We start from the raw sequence: 15840 nt of genomic DNA, 5'->3' as shown, positions 1-15840 counted from the left end.
CTATAACTCTCATACTGCCTCCAGATGTTTGTCTAGAAATTATTTTTTTTTCTTTTTGTGCATGACATGCATAAGATGCAATGCCTTGCAAAAAATATTATTGTCTTTGACCTTATATCCTTTGAATTATTTTCTCACTTGGTGACATTTTGTCAGTTCATGACTGCAAATCTTGCTATATTTTATTGAGATTTTACACGATGGACTATTACAGTGACACATAAAAGAAAAACATGACATCAGGTTTTTTAGAGTTTTACAAGTAAGATAAGTGTGGCATCCATTTGTATTCAGCACCCCTGACTCAGAATTTTTCAGAGCCATCTTCTGTTGCGATTACGGCTTCAAGTCTTAGAAATTGCCACTATCATCTTTTCACATCTAGCAACAAAGGCTTTCTTCTTTCAGGAATGGTTCAAACTCATTGAGACTGTGCAGGTTGTACCACATATTCCGCATTGGATTTAGGTCTGGACCCTGATTGGATCATTTTAACACATAAATTCGATTTCATCTAAACTATTCTATTGTGTGTATATAGAGCTGTATGTTTAGGGTTATGAACCTCCACCACTCAAGTCTTTGCAGCATCAGACTTTCTTCCAGGAGTGCCCTGTATTTTGGAATTTTATTCCACAGAAAAATCAGGGACTAGATGCATCTGCAAAAACTGAACTGTAGATAGCTGTAGATTTTTAGTATGAAAGATGCTAAAGTTCATGAAGACTGGTGTGAAATTTACCTGGAGAGAAAAAACGAGATTTACGACAACATGGATTTATTGTAATCAATATTGCCTTAACAAGATTCAGCTGTTATATAGCAGTCACATGTCTTACTCATATTGCACACCCCTAAACGATAGCTTTCTTCTTCCCACTTTTTCTTCAAGATCAGATGTGCAATGTAAACAACTAATATTTGTCCCTTGGAAACTGTCATTTTCTTCACTCTTCACTATTATGAATTGCTTTATGTTGGTCTTCCATATATAAATAATATTTCCAGTTTGTTGGCTGTCAAAGTGGTTTGTATACTTGTCCATAGTAGTGTATGCATTAAAAATAGTATGAAATAGTTTTTTCTTTCTTGCTTTTTGTGATTGACAAGCAAAACTGATGAGAGAATTGGGACAGAATAGAAATTATTAATGTCAAATGGATAATTTAGTATTTTTGACAACCATTTATTTGATAAATAAAACATGTTTTGTTCATCCAGTATAACTGTTGACAATCCACCCTGAATAAAATATTCTCAACCTTGTTATTTTATCTGTTCACTTATATATCCATCTATAGTGCCGTTTATGACCCAGACCACTTCAGACGCCTCTGATCTTTGTTTACGTGCCCCATGTCTGTGAATGCTCAGACAGTGTCTCGCTCTTTACCCCCCGAAGAGGTTACATGTTGTAAACACTGTGATCTTCTGACAGTCCAGCCATCAATAGTTTTCTATGTTTTGCTTTTGATATCGACAGGTTGTGTGGTGAATCTCAATAAGCTGCTCTGTCCCCTTGTTTCTGAAAGATTCCCCCCTGTATGTTTGCAGAGTATGAGGACGGCAGCCTGTCGTCGTGGGTGAACAAGGAGCGCTTCCAGGGATACCTTCATATTGATGGCTTTACCTTGTATGAGCTTGGAGAAACAGGTAGCGCATTCCACTTGCAGCCTTATTTCATTTTCATCTTTTTTGATCTAAAGAATGTTATTTTGCAGCAAAGCATATTGTTCTCCAACATACACATGTAACCTTCCAAGAAATTTTCCAGCATAACCCCCAATTTTTTAAAGAAATATGTCACTGTTATACAAATAAATGCAAATTCTAACATTTACAGAGTTAAATTTGAGATGTATAGTGGCCATCCATTTCTGGTTTATCACATACATTTGTGACTTTTAAGGATATATTTGATTTGCAATTTTTAAAATTTGGTTCAGTATTTGTCAGGAAATTTTAGTGATTTTTATTTTTTAACAATAATTCTGCATACATGTTTGAATTTATAGATAGTTTTTTGTAATCCATAGAGGATTAAAATTAAAATTTTATCATACCAAATCTGATTTCCGATTTTAATTTTAAAAAAATTCTCGCTTCCTTTTTTTGAAAGACATGACATAAGATCGAAAATATTTTCCAAAATTGCATCTTACTACAATCATCCCTTCGGTGAATTGATTTGAATTTGAAGTCCAAATAAATGTAACACTTATCACCCTACCCAAGGCCTAGCATCTTGTTTGACAATACTTTGAACAGTGGAAATCCAAGGAGTGCATGGGTGAAAAGAAATCCAGATTTTCCAAAAATGAATGTTAAACAATCGCAGAGCCTTAGCTCAAATATATGGTGTGGATCCCGAGCCACGTTGAATGCTGAAAGTAAATACAATTCAAGAAAACTAAAATAACTATCAATTTTAAAAGTTCAAACACCAAATATTCTTCAATATGCATTAATACACAGACTGGAAATCATTTTAGCACTATGGTAGAAGCCAGCATCAGCAGTCATCCTTGTCTCCTTTCTTGGTTACACACAGCCAAGGAGCATATGAGAACTTCTTCCTGGAAATGTACTTTAGTTATGTTTTGATAATATTTCTTTACCAGATGAAACGGAGCTCAAATGTTTTACAGACTCATTTTAATGCTTTTCTGCTTTATATTTTGCACTGTAGCTGTGGTTTTTTTATTTTGTTCTTTCATGCATATAGCTCTTCTTTAATCTTTACGACCAAAGATGCTTTTAAACATTTCTAAACTGCATATTAAAACACAAGCATAAATCAAGCATGTCAGCAAAATGTTGTTATATAAAGAACGCCCTAATGTTTGGCAGCCTCGCCTTCAAACGTGTCGCTTGCCATAGGGCAGCTTTAAAATTAAAAGTCAAACATCTTCTATCAGAAGCTTGTTCAGCTTCAATTGTACTCGTGGATCTATTTTTTGCTCAGTCTTTATGCCCTCCAGAAACAGCCAGATTTGTTATTCTTGTTCAAAAACTCCTTTCCTTGTAAAGGTAATTTAAGCTCAAATGTGAAATGCAAACTGCCTCTTAAACAGCGGTACACTGATACTCTGTGCAGTGCCTCTCTAATATTAGACACAGTATTTTCTTCCTTCATAGGCTTTATACTTACAGCATTAGAGCAGCTGTGGTTTGCTGGATAACGGGCTGGATTCCAACAAGGTGTGCAGTTTAATGCACGGATTTTCTATATGTTCACGTTTCCTAAGGCAAGAGAGTTAACCCTGATGTTTTCCCTAAAATACTTACTGGTGCAAAAATGTTAGAATAATCTGTACACTTCTCCAGTCGGCTTTCACTCCTTTACATTTTACTTTCATTAAACTGAAATTTCTCAGACTTTGTGAGCTCTTTTCTTTATTTTAACGGCACACAAATTCACACTGAAAATATCCAGTACAGCATTGTCAACTTCACACGCAGAATGTTTAAGTGGAACTAGTAGTGCAATGCATTGTTTTGTTGGGTAACTTTTAAGTGACACCCAAACAAAACAGAGTAAACTCCCAGCTGTCTTTATGCTCGGATATTTGGAGAGATTAAGGTTTCTCATGCAGCTGCAGAAAGAAAGGTTGACTGAACCATGTCAGGGTGTGCATTTTTCAACAGCAGTAAGGCACACAGCTTGCTCTGCACTTAGCTAAATTTCTCACCTAAAACAACTTCAAACTAAATGTAAGCATTTCAGATATGGAAGAAAAATCAGCTTATGTCCAAATGCAGCAGGTTGTAGAATCCAATCATATATAGCATGATTGGATTCTGTATGTAGCATACAGTTCAGTCTCTAAAGGGGCGTCTCCACTAGAGCGGCTTTAACTGGTTCTGCCCCAGTCCAAATTAATCTCCATTTAGTTGCTGTATGCGGTTCTTCCCCGTTTTCGTACTTTTTTCAGGAGTAGTACAAGCCGTGCCAGCCAGCAGACTGAATTCAATGATTGTCTTATTTATGTCACTGCAAACTCTATACAACAACATCTCAACCACCAAAGTGGGCTGGCGGACACGTTGTCTACTATCATAAAGCTGCACAGCATGGAGAAGTGTAATTACGAATTTAATCTTGAGCACCGCCATGAGCACACGTGTCAGCTTTTGGAGTGGAATGACCGTGTTTCGCTACCCTGCAAGCAACATGACTCTCAGAAGAATGGGCAGAAATGAAAAAGAGAGAAACTGCATTTCTAGTCAGCGATCTGTTGGACGGAGCAGTCAGAACTACATAATATTTATTAGTTGCGTTGTGCAGTTATTTCTTTGTTTTGAATTTTTCTTTTTAAATAAAGTTCATGTGTGGATTTTGCTTTACATCTGTTGACCTCATTACCTAAATCTAAAACCTTGCGGTTCTCCATTGCTGAGTGTTGCTGCAAACCTCATTAGAATGTCGACCAAGGCTGCTGCACGCTGACAGCCGCCCAAATTCCTGCCTAAATTCACACCCACAATGCAGAGGAACAAACTGTACTGTTTTGGCTGTAATTGATCAACTGTGGTAGAACCAAACCAGACAACAACCGGTTAGAAGGAGACATGATGATGGAGAAGTGGTTTAAGTCCGGAGACATGGGATTGCCACTGGTTGCGGGATCTCATCTCCATTTCTCTCTGCATTGGGATCTCCTCCAGTGTTGAAAATTCTTGTTTTTCCATCATGGAGAAAACACCGTCCCACTTCCTCCATCATAAGCAGTTTTGCATTTTTGAAGAAGATTTGGCAAGTTATTTATGGGTGTAACCCCTGTACACAACTCTATTCAACCTGCATATGTGGCGCCATTTTGAAGAGAGAATAAACAGGCTTTCCACTGGTAAAAGGTTAATTATGTAGAAGCACTGTAAGCACTGTAACAACAACAAAATCAACCAAACACAAACCTTACTACTTTACTACTCTCTGTGTAAGTGAATACTGTTTGATTCTATTTAGGCTACTTCATGTTGCTTTCTTTCTCCTTTTAGCCAGACTTCCTGCTTTTTAAACCTTAGCAATAATGCCTTAATTGGATAAACAATGTGTGACTGTTCAAGAATTTGCTGTTTTAATTCATGTGAATGCTTGAAGGAAGTTTAAAAAAAAAAAAAAGAAAGTTGGCAGAAGCCCTGTTGCTGGAGTCTTTTCAACCGAATATCACATTTCATGGACTGCAGCTCAGTGGAGCTGCTGGGATGACATTTTATGCTTAAAAAATCCCCCCCTCCATCCCACACATCATAAGTAATACTGACACAGAACTCTGTACCCACATCTAAATACTGGTGTGACCCAAAAAAGTCAATGAAGAGCCTGAAACTGTAATTTAGGTTTATTTAACTGTGAGGATTTAAAGGACAGAGAGGGAGACAGGGAGATGAATTGGGTGCATATTGAAAGCAGAATATGTTTGGTGATATTAAAAAGCACTTCTCCTTTTATATTGTCGTGCACGGGAATATTGGAAGGTTATTCTTCAGAAGCGGAGACAACCGCAATAACAACACAGGAGAACCAGAAAACATTTGTCATCTTCCACATACCAATTTTTGTGTCCTCTCGTTTTTCTACATTTATCACATGAATATCATGCTTGCTACATATTTATACTGGATTTAAGGCGCAAACTGTTAGTCTTCAGCTGGGTAAACAGTACAGTCACTAAACCAGTGGATTATAAAACTGAGCTGGCTATAGTTTCTGAAAATGCTCTGGCAAATTTACAGAAAAACGATGCGAGGTCTCAGTTGGATGCATTAAATTAGATTCTGTCGCCAAGCGGGTCTTTAAGCTTGTAGCAGACGATCTTTTAACTTGATGGATTTGAACATTTATAAGTTATTCAGAAATTCTCTCTGATGAAGCATGATTTCATTCTCATCCTGAACCTTTTGATGTGAGCGATGATCAGAGCTTTGGCATTAAGAATCCAAAACATCTTGACCCACGTGACACGGTAATCAAGCCTTAATAATAGAAGAGCTCAAATTGATTCTCGTTTTTAGATATGGGCCTGTAGAAAACAACCTTGAGTTTTATATTTCACTGTGTTTGCTCTCCATCTCTGGGTCACAAATAACACCAAACATGCAGAGAGACTTGATAGCAGAGAGTAGCAAGCTGAAAAACTGGTGAGTAATAATAAATCTCTGAATCTGATTTTTGTAGAGGCATGTTTCGCATTAAACACCAAACTTCTGAAGCAGGACCTAAGTTCATGCGAACTGTTGATAAAGTGAAAAAGCAACAAAAAACATTTTGGCTTGTCTCTCCTGATGTCCAATTAATGCCGCATTTGATGAAATCCGAGTCAATTGGAGATGAAGATGAAAACAAGAATAAAGCTTTGGTCAGTTTAGAGTATGATGAAGGCTAAATAGTTGGGTTTCACATACAAAGGTTTTGGCTGTAATTGATCTTTTTCTACCCCATATTTATGCTTATATTCGTACCCCTCACATATTTTGATTTAAAGTTTTAATTATTCAACCAAGAATTAAATTATTTTATTTATATGGTGCTGATTTACAACACATCATCTCAAGGCACTTTACACAAAAGAAATTCAGTTCAGTCCAATCATGCATACATGCCAATTGATCCTAGTTGAGCTTAAAATATACAGAGCTGAGCTGGTGATTTTATCTGAGAATCTGAAAAATGTAATGAACTTGTTTTGCATAAACCTATCTTAATACAGTATGTGTAAAAGCATAATAAGCCCCCTTTAAAAAATCCTCAGTTATATTTACTTACATAAGAAAAACAAAAACAATGATGCATAAGAAGTGTTAGATTTTTGCTGGCTTACTCGAAAACAAATAGTAAATTACTAATAGTAACAGTAATATCAACTGAAATGAAGTGAACAACTCCAAGCACAAAGTTCTTTGGTGAAATTAATGTTTCCATGTGAGTAATTTTCCATTACAGTTACATAGTCCTGCAGTGATGACAGTAGTAATCATGGTCCTTAGCTGGTCGTATTATTGCGCCGTAACTATAATTATTGTCCTTGCAGAAGAAAGAGAGACATTTTACAATTTTTGCAACATTTGGACCTGTAATTTGCAGTGAAAACCTGCTTAATGAGCTGCAAGCTTGTCTAACGACGTTGTTACCACACAAAACAATATAAGCCAGAAGAAGGTACGTGAACATATGAGAAGTTTAGAAGATAAATATTGGGGCGTTTGGGTTTCCTTTATGAAGCATGATAAAATAATCATATTCAGATCGCTGGTTAATATTAACATTGAAGAGAATACATTGTTCCTTTTTGGCCTAACACGAAGTGTATCCCAAATTTAAAAAAAACAAACTGCACTGATGTTTCAAAATCCCAGTACTCTATTAGACAAACTGCTGATGAATTACTTTTCTATGCATATTATTCTAGCTCAGTGTACCTTCTTAAGTTCTCAAATCCTTGCTGGCATTAATTATGCACATTCCCGCTTGAGAAACTCCCATGAAGACAGGCGCTCTGCAGTTGGAAGAAATGCACACAAACTAAGCCATATATTAAGATTTCCTCTCTGCAATGCAAGTATTTATCGCTTCTCCTAACTCCAGGATGTCCATTTTCTCTACATAACCTTTCTGCATCAGTGACCAGCAGGGGGCAGGCTGCCTCTCTCATCTAAATTTCAAGGGGCTTCCAGCCTCAAACCGTAGCAGCTTAAATAGGAGACCTTTTTAAGTTGTGTAAGAGTTTGTCTTTTTGTTTTTTTAAGTAGACCTATTTGTCATTTCATGGGTTTTGGTTTTGAATGGCACCTAAATAGCTCTGCTACCAACTGAGCACTTGTTTCCTGCACAACGAAGCAGAAAGCTGAAGTTAGTTTAATGTTTGAGTGATTAATGGGTAAATCACCCTCCATGCCTCTTCTTTTCTTTTCCCTATTGAGCGCTGCTGAAGCATCTCTCATGCAGCTCCTACAGTTTGGAAAAGTCTGAAATTTAAATATTTTCTCAAATCTAAATTAATATGGAAGATAAAAAATGTGTCCGTCCGTCCATTTATATATCTTACTTTCCCTCCGTCCATCTGTTTGTTCCTCCTTTCATTCGTTTGTTCGTCTTTCTGTTCATCCATCCATTAATGACCAAGTTTATGTGCCCTGGTTTCACATGATTCCAGTGTACAAATATTTAATATGCGTCCACAGATCTGACTATTCATACACCCGTGCATCTGTACATTCATTCACACTTCCACCCATAAAGTCTGTAATATCTGTTGTAAAGCATAGCAATTATTATTTCAGTTGTACTTATTGAATATTGTCTCTAAATATCAAAGGACTTCAGAGATTTCCTTTAGGATAAAGAAGTAATTTTGATACAAAAGTTGTATAAGAAGCCTCCTGCCAGTGTCTAACTGGTCTCAAATTGTCTCCTTCTTTTCTTTATTCTGTGACTTAAAAAAAAATTGTAATCAATGTCTTCCTGCCACAGGTAAACTGGTGGCAGTTGCGATCATCGACGAGAAAGACCCCACAGAGCAGAGCGGCAGGTAAAGAGAAGACAGAAATTAAAAAGTTGTGCCCGTAATAAACAAATGGCTCTCCACACTCTCCACCATAGCGGCATTTTGTTGTGTGGCTTTCGAATAGAGATAAGACTGACTGTTATTGTTTGGAGCTGCCCACAAATTGCAGCCAGCGGCTATAAATAAATAAAAAATAAGAAAAAAAGGGATGGGCTCTGACTTATGTGGCTTTTCACTCTCTTCTCATTTGGTTTTAGATTAAAGACCTTGATGCAGCGGGTGGCGAAGGAATACAGAGAACAGTTTAACAGGTGAGGCACGGAGACACGATGAGGTCAGAGATGAAAATCCAATTTATACATTTATTTCAGGATGGCGTACTCGCTGGGGAAATGCTGCCAGTCTATTCAGAAGCAAGTTTATGCCGTTGTCAGGGCACGTCTATTTTCCTTTTCTTTTTTTTTGTAGTGGTTCAGTAGAAAGGTAATTATGTGAAATGTCAGCTTCCAAATATAGGTGTTCTTTTCAGCTGTCAATCACAACCACCGCTCAGCCTTTATTAATGCATAATTTTCTGTTTTCCTGCGCAATAACAACTCTATACCGGGGTGTTTATGTTGCGTGCTGCGCTGCTCGACCTGTTCTCATGCTGGAACGCTGCTCTGTAACAAGGCAAATAAAAACAAAGCAGTGTATAATTTCAGGAGAAGCTATTTTTGCTCCAAGAGGATGGGAAAAAAGGAAGCAGATTTTAACAAAGGGCTGTCAAATGAAAGCGTGTTGATTGTGCGCAGTGGGTTAACTTAAAGCACAGCTGGTGGGTCATCCTCCAGCTGAAGGATTCTGGTTAAAGCAGGAATGTACTGTGCTGAAGTGGCTGCTGCATTTGAATAAAGATGTCCTCCTCAAACCACTGTGATCAAAGCACTTCTCCCTCTCCAGGCATTCCCATTAGGGCTGATTGAATTACTCAGATCCCTATCATCAATTATACCACTATCTGCCACACTACCTTCCGCTGTTTCTTCATTTTTTTCCTTTCCCCAAAGATGTCTGAATTTGAGTTCCCCCCCACTGAGATCAGAGCCGCCTGCAGGGTTTTGACACACCTAAACGGAGCTTGTAATTACTAGTCGATAGCTGCAGTGTCGCCCCCGGTGGTAGGTGGAGGTAGCACATGGAGAGAAGAGATCACAGGAGAGTGCTGACATTTGAATGAGCCAATGCCGTTTGATGCAGCGCTGTGGTATTCAGCTCACCCACCATTTGTGGCGTTCGTGTGCGTGGGCAAACAGGATTCTCGTCAGTCGGTGGGCATGAATGTGCTGGAATTGAGCACATGTTGCTTTGTCTTGGTTTTGATCTGCCAGTTGGAGCTGAAAATAAAAGAAGCTTTATCACAAAGTCTCACAAACTGAGACCTCTGAGCCTTAATTTCTATCCATAAAGGATTTTGGAATCTCATAATTCCTCATTTAAAGCCCACGAGAGTCCGGGTAAGCATACTTCTAGACCCAATGTTTAGTTTTATACTTTATAATGTTCACATTATCCAAGAATAGATTTTTTTTAGGAGTTCTATGGCATTGTTTTGGTTTTAGATCCCATAAGTATGCAACGCTGGTTTTTCAGTTCACTCTACTCTGCTCATTTAGCTGTTTTTAGTGGTAAAAAAAGAAAAAAAAAAAAACTTTTCAAATCCAGCCCAAAACAGCAAAGTAAAGGAGCAGAAAGAAGTGTGCTTTTGGCATACCAGGAATGAGGTTTTCCACAGTACCAGAAAATAGAAGGAGTATTGGGCTTGAAGGGATTTAAAAGAAACTTCAGTAGCGCAGCTTGATATTTCTTTTCTTTTAAAATAAATTCTTTTGCCAATTTTAATCTAATAATACCAAAGTTCATTATGAAGTCAGTGCAGATATTTTTGCAGGAACTTGAAAATTAAAATTGCTACACCTGCAAGGGGATGGATGGATAGAGAAATAAATGAGTTAATAAATGTATGGAGGGATTGATAAATAACACCAAAACAAAAATATTTCCTTGAATTTATAAGCCCCCTCAATCCAATGCTGTGCTCCTTCTGTTCGCCTTTGTTTCATCCACACTGTGCAATAGCGGCGCAGTGAAGCGACCGTGTCCTTTCAAATGGTTCTCCAGTCGGAGGCATGACGTGTAACACGACGGCCTCTGTTTTCCAACATGGCTGATTCCACCATGACGCTTCTCTGCACATTGGTTGATTTAGTTCAAGAACAAAGGCGGGACAATATAACCTCCACCAAACATCTAATAGGAGCTACAGTGTGGTTGTGAGATAAAGTGTGTCTTCAACGCATTCAGTTTGATTTGGTTCAAATTCAATTTGAATTATAGAGATGAAGTCCAAACTGTCTTTTTTCTGATAGAGCATGAGTTTAGTGTTAAAAATACAAAAACACCAATTGGATTTTGATAAAAAATTGAAAGTAAAACCTCAAATTACAGACAATTCCAACCTGGACTGAATTATTCTATACTGATTAGGAAGACTTAAGGATGTAGCTTTGAATGCATTAAAAAGTTCAGCTATTTGCAAAAGCAGTAAATAGTCTTATTTTCCCCTCAAGTATTATTAAAAACCTGCTTCATTTTGTGTTTTGTTTATGTATTTGACAGCCATATAAGATTTCCAAGCAGGTTTTGTTGGTAGACCTTTGAATTTTCAAGTTTGAAATCAACTTAAGTTTATATATTTGACTCAGGAATTTGGATGAGAATGGAGCAGAGAACATCAAACATTTCTTTCTATTTTTGAGATGCTGTAATGTGTATATTGTCGTTTATTTAAAGTCAATATTCTTTTATTTAAATCTGCTTGACTGGTGTTCGCTTAATTAGAAATATACTTGGTAAACCTGCCCTTATAAAACTACAAGTGTGGGAGTGTTTAATTAAACTTATATTGTATTCTTAGCAGCCTGCTTAATGGCTCAAGGCATGTCTGTGGGAAGATTAGAAGGTATAGGGACCAAATCTAAAAAATAAATTAAGAGGCAAAATTTTAATAATAATAATAATAAAAAAAAGATTATAGCTTTTCCAAGATTATAACATTTTCAGTGTTGCATTTCCTCACTGCTCTTGTTGCTCTTAGAGGTGTAAATCATTTTCTACCTAATTCAGATCCATATCTCACTCTGCTGCCGTTTCCAGCGCGGGCTTTTACTTTATGATGAGTTTTATTCCCAGTCCGGTTTGCTATTGTCAGTACGATTACCTCAAACATTGACTGAAGGTTTTCTTTTTTTTTTTTTCTTTCTTTCTTTCGTTGCCTCCACAAAATTTATTATATTGTTCAGTCTTAATAATCATGCCATTCACATAAGCACATGCGGTACTGCTTAGCACCCTGGGGACAATCCTCCTATATGTAGCAATGATTCAAAATGAATATAATGTATATGTGCGGGCCGTCGCAATCAGTCATTCGGCGAAAGTCGCTGGTTTCTATGGCCCTCCCCATCCCTTCCCTCATCTGCTTGCAATGTGTTCTTCTCAGACATAGTGCAGTACAATGAGGTACAAATTGAATTCCTCCTCCTTCCTTATCATTTAGATAAATAACCCAAGACTTTTCTGTGGCGAAGGAGATGAGGAGAAGCATAGGGACGGCGCAGGATGGAGCGTTGGGGATATTTTTTTTTCATCGCCTCCCACAGTGACAAAAGCGTTCTTATGTTTTCAGCAGCGGGGACATCATATTACTTTTAACCAAGTTTTCTATTTGTGTGATATTGTGCATTGAAGATACTGTCCCAGTTTGTGCTAACAATATACAGCCCACAGAGACGGGAGATAGAGTTCATTTTACTTTCTCTTATTTTTCTTGCATCTCCAGAGACTTCCAGTTTGGCCACATGGATGGGAACGACTACATTAATGGCCTCATTATGGGGTGAGTGTCTCTCTCCTCGTGTCACTTCTTCTCTTTCAGCCTCACCTTACCTTCTGTCAGCCACTTATCTAGGTCTGCAGTGGCTTGTAATGCCGGCCTTTGCCATTAAGGATTCTGTCTTCAGGAGAAGTCAATTACACCGAAATGCTGTCATTTTTACTTGTTCTGCTTCTCGGACCTTCAGTCACCATGGCCCAAAAAACACAAAACACTCACAAGCTGCTGCAGATTTGCATGTGAGAAGGCCACGTAGAATGGAGACCTACTTGAACAATTTTTACAAATGACGATCATTTTACCGTCTTCACTAAGGTATCCCTAAATAAAATTCAGTGCAATAAATGTCCTCAACGGCCTTATAGTAGTTTTTCTGTGTACAAATTTGGTTGTTCTGTGAAGGCCTAAGATGCGAGTTAGAGAATATCAGCAGGTCAGCAAGTACATGAATGCATAAAGATATTGCAGGCGGGTCAGTGAAAAGTTGTGAAAAAGATTAAAGCAGACAAATATAAAAGCTTTGAACACCTCTCAGCTTTGCTCAGTCCATCATGAAAAGTGAAAGTGTGGAACAACAGCAAAGACGTCCAGCTAAACTGACGGGTCAGATAAGGAGAGGATTGGTGAGAAAAGCAGCCAAGTAGTTTAGGGTAACCCTTTAGGTGGCGCAGAGACCCACAGCTCTGGTTAAAGAATCTGTCGAGGGGACAAGTATTAGTTGTTTGTTTCACCAACCTGTCCCTTATGGGAAGTAGTCCTCTTTCCATATTGTAACAGGCCATATAGAGAACACTACAAACGTGTGGAAGGAGTTTTTCTCAGGTGAGATTAAGATGAAACTTTTTGTTGGCCTTACTAGACAGGAAATATTTTTTATGAAGTTGTTTTTTTGCAAAGGAGCGTTTGGCTTCACTTTCAGGTCAGGGTGACCTGGTCCCCTTCCTTTCCCTTAGCCATGACTTGGAAAGAATGCCATTTGGACAGATAAGAACAACAACCCTTAATTTAATTGTTATTAATTAATTGTTATTTGGCACGTCTGCAACAGAGCAGATGTTGATATTCAAGAGGTCCCAAATTATTTCTGTGAAATTCCAATACACATTCACTATAAACAATGCCAGACATATACGTAAATTAAGGGTAGTAATGCCATTGGTCAAAACCTTCCAATACACACCAGTAGAGTTGAAACCCTATGAAAAGTGATGTCAGAAACCAGTTTCAAAGCCTTTTCACAATCAAAAGTGGATGAAAATATTTATCTGTAGATGTGCCATTTGGTTAGGATGGTTTGGTTCCCAAACACATGCAGATATAATTGCAGTGCTCAGTCAATTTTTTCAGAGGTGTCACAGTAAAGGGGCCTGAATTGAAATGGACAACATGATTAAAAAAACAAATACATTTTTCCCTGCTAAACCCAAATTAACTACATTGATTGTGTTGTTGTAATGTGACAAAATTAGAAAATGTTAGGCAACAAGATTCTATGAAACAGTGTCATTATTTTTAAATTGTTTTTATTGTTTTATACTTGTGCATATGTATTAATTGTTTTTATCTTGTAACCAGGTTGCTATGTATTGCAAATTTTTGCTCAGGTCCCTCTTGAAAATGAGATCTAGATCTCAACGGGGTTTACCTGATTAAATAAAGGAATAAAATGTTGAAGGTGGGTTTTGTCGGGCTCCGTATTAATGGATTGAATCTATAGAGGTCTTATATTTAATGTTTTTGCCTCATAGTGCAGCAGTAATGATGAAGGACGATCCGGCTGGAGCAGCTTTGTTCCCATTCTGGGACTGACTGTTAGGGTGTCATGCTCTGAGAGACCCTCCATCTGACATGCCACACTTTTTAATTAGACTCAATACCACAAGTGTTGCAGACCAGCAGGGCTGCAGCGGCCGCTTGTCTGTTTGTGTCAAGTAACTTCTAGTGCCTCGTTATGTGTGTCTGGTTAATTTAGTGTGAGAGCCTGCATGCGTAATGGGTCTGCTGCAGGATGTTATTTTAATTTGAGCATGTTATTGTTTGTCGGAGAGAGATTATAGCAGCCATACTCTTCTAAGTCCTGTCTAATTAAGTCAGCGATTCAGCAGTAGGCTGCAGATTCTAAATGTGACCAAATACAGCTGACAGAGTTCTAAATTTAAACAGGAAGTGAATATATTTAGGATTAAAAGGAGTTTATTAGTGTTTCTAGTTCTGCATGAGAACATGCAGAATGCAGGATTTCATTGGCTCTGAATGTGGCTGCGACAGTGCAAGATTAATTGCCCTCTTTTGAGGAATAAAATCCAGCGTTGTCCACCAATCCTTTCCCCTTAGGAGGCTCATGGAAATAAATCTGATGGCTTTTTATCTGCTTTTCTGTCATCGACATGATGACTGTCTGGCAGCGGTCTGTCTCTCACTAAAGGCGACCCCAGCTTTCATCAGGGGCACATAAACACACCCATGAGCACACACATATCTAAGATAACCACTATGAGTCTCAAGGGTATCCTTGGGTTTGTTTTAATATAGGATTATTGCTAACATCTTTACCAGGCAGTGAAAGACTAAAGATGTGAGGTCTCCCTGTGTGGGAGGAAAACTTTTATCAGAGTATGTGAATCATTAGAGAGTAACTTTAAATCAGCCTGTTAAAAATCTGTAGTTCCACTTGAATGTGAGTGTTGATTGCTGGTGTTAGGGTTGGGGTGGTTTCACTAACAATCTTGCTATTTTTAAAGCTATCCTGAAAAGTGGTAGCAGTGGTCATCAAACAGGAAGAGTAGCAGGGTTGACTCTCAGAAAGTGTGTTTTCACAAGCATATTCACAGTTGAATTTATAAAATATATACAATGGACACCTGGTATTGGTGGAGATGAAGGTCCACAGCTGCCTGTGAATAATCGCTAAAATTACAAGATACTTGAGAACCCCTCTAACAATCCTTACAATTAACAATTTTAATACCCCAAACACCAAATATACCTTAACATACATCAATGCAAACAGTGGATCAAGCCTTAGCATTATCACATAGGCTAATATCTATAGTTTTCTTATAGCAGCAAGTAGCGTGACAAGTAGGTATTCTGGCTTCTTTCAAATAAGCTATTGTAGATATGCTCTATGAAAAATCTGTTAATTAGTTAACTTTCTGTGAATAGTAGATGGCATCCACTGTATAAGGAATATATACTATTAAAAACATGCTAAAAACTTGGTTGCAGAATTGTGCACATCTTTACACTAATAGTTTGTTGAAGCAGCTTTTATTCAGCTTCAGAATTCAGTCTTGATCTCATGCCTGCCATTAGCTTATGTTACATCTGTGGGAGGTACAACAAGCTACAGGATAATATTATATACCATGACACAAGGAGGATAGACAACAATAATGG

General features: G+C 37.8%; 1 protein-coding gene across 1 annotated transcript in view; it reads left to right on the top strand.

The window, feature by feature from the left end:
• The window catches only part of tmx3 (thioredoxin related transmembrane protein 3), a 49460-nt gene that overhangs the window by 21128 nt on the left and 12492 nt on the right, over positions 1-15840 (top strand). The window contains exons 10-13 of the mRNA XM_023326334.1: positions 1555-1653; positions 8474-8531; positions 8765-8818; positions 12388-12444. Of these exons, the coding sequence (XP_023182102.1) occupies positions 1555-1653; positions 8474-8531; positions 8765-8818; positions 12388-12444 (268 nt within the window). The remainder of the gene's footprint in view (positions 1-1554; positions 1654-8473; positions 8532-8764; positions 8819-12387; positions 12445-15840) is intronic.

Source organism: Xiphophorus maculatus, chromosome 21 (assembly GCF_002775205.1).
Source record: "Xiphophorus maculatus strain JP 163 A chromosome 21, X_maculatus-5.0-male, whole genome shotgun sequence".
Lineage (NCBI taxonomy): Eukaryota > Metazoa > Chordata > Actinopteri > Cyprinodontiformes > Poeciliidae > Xiphophorus > Xiphophorus maculatus.
The sequence above is the reverse complement of the archived record's forward strand: the minus strand, read 5'-3'. Positions and strand labels throughout refer to the sequence as shown.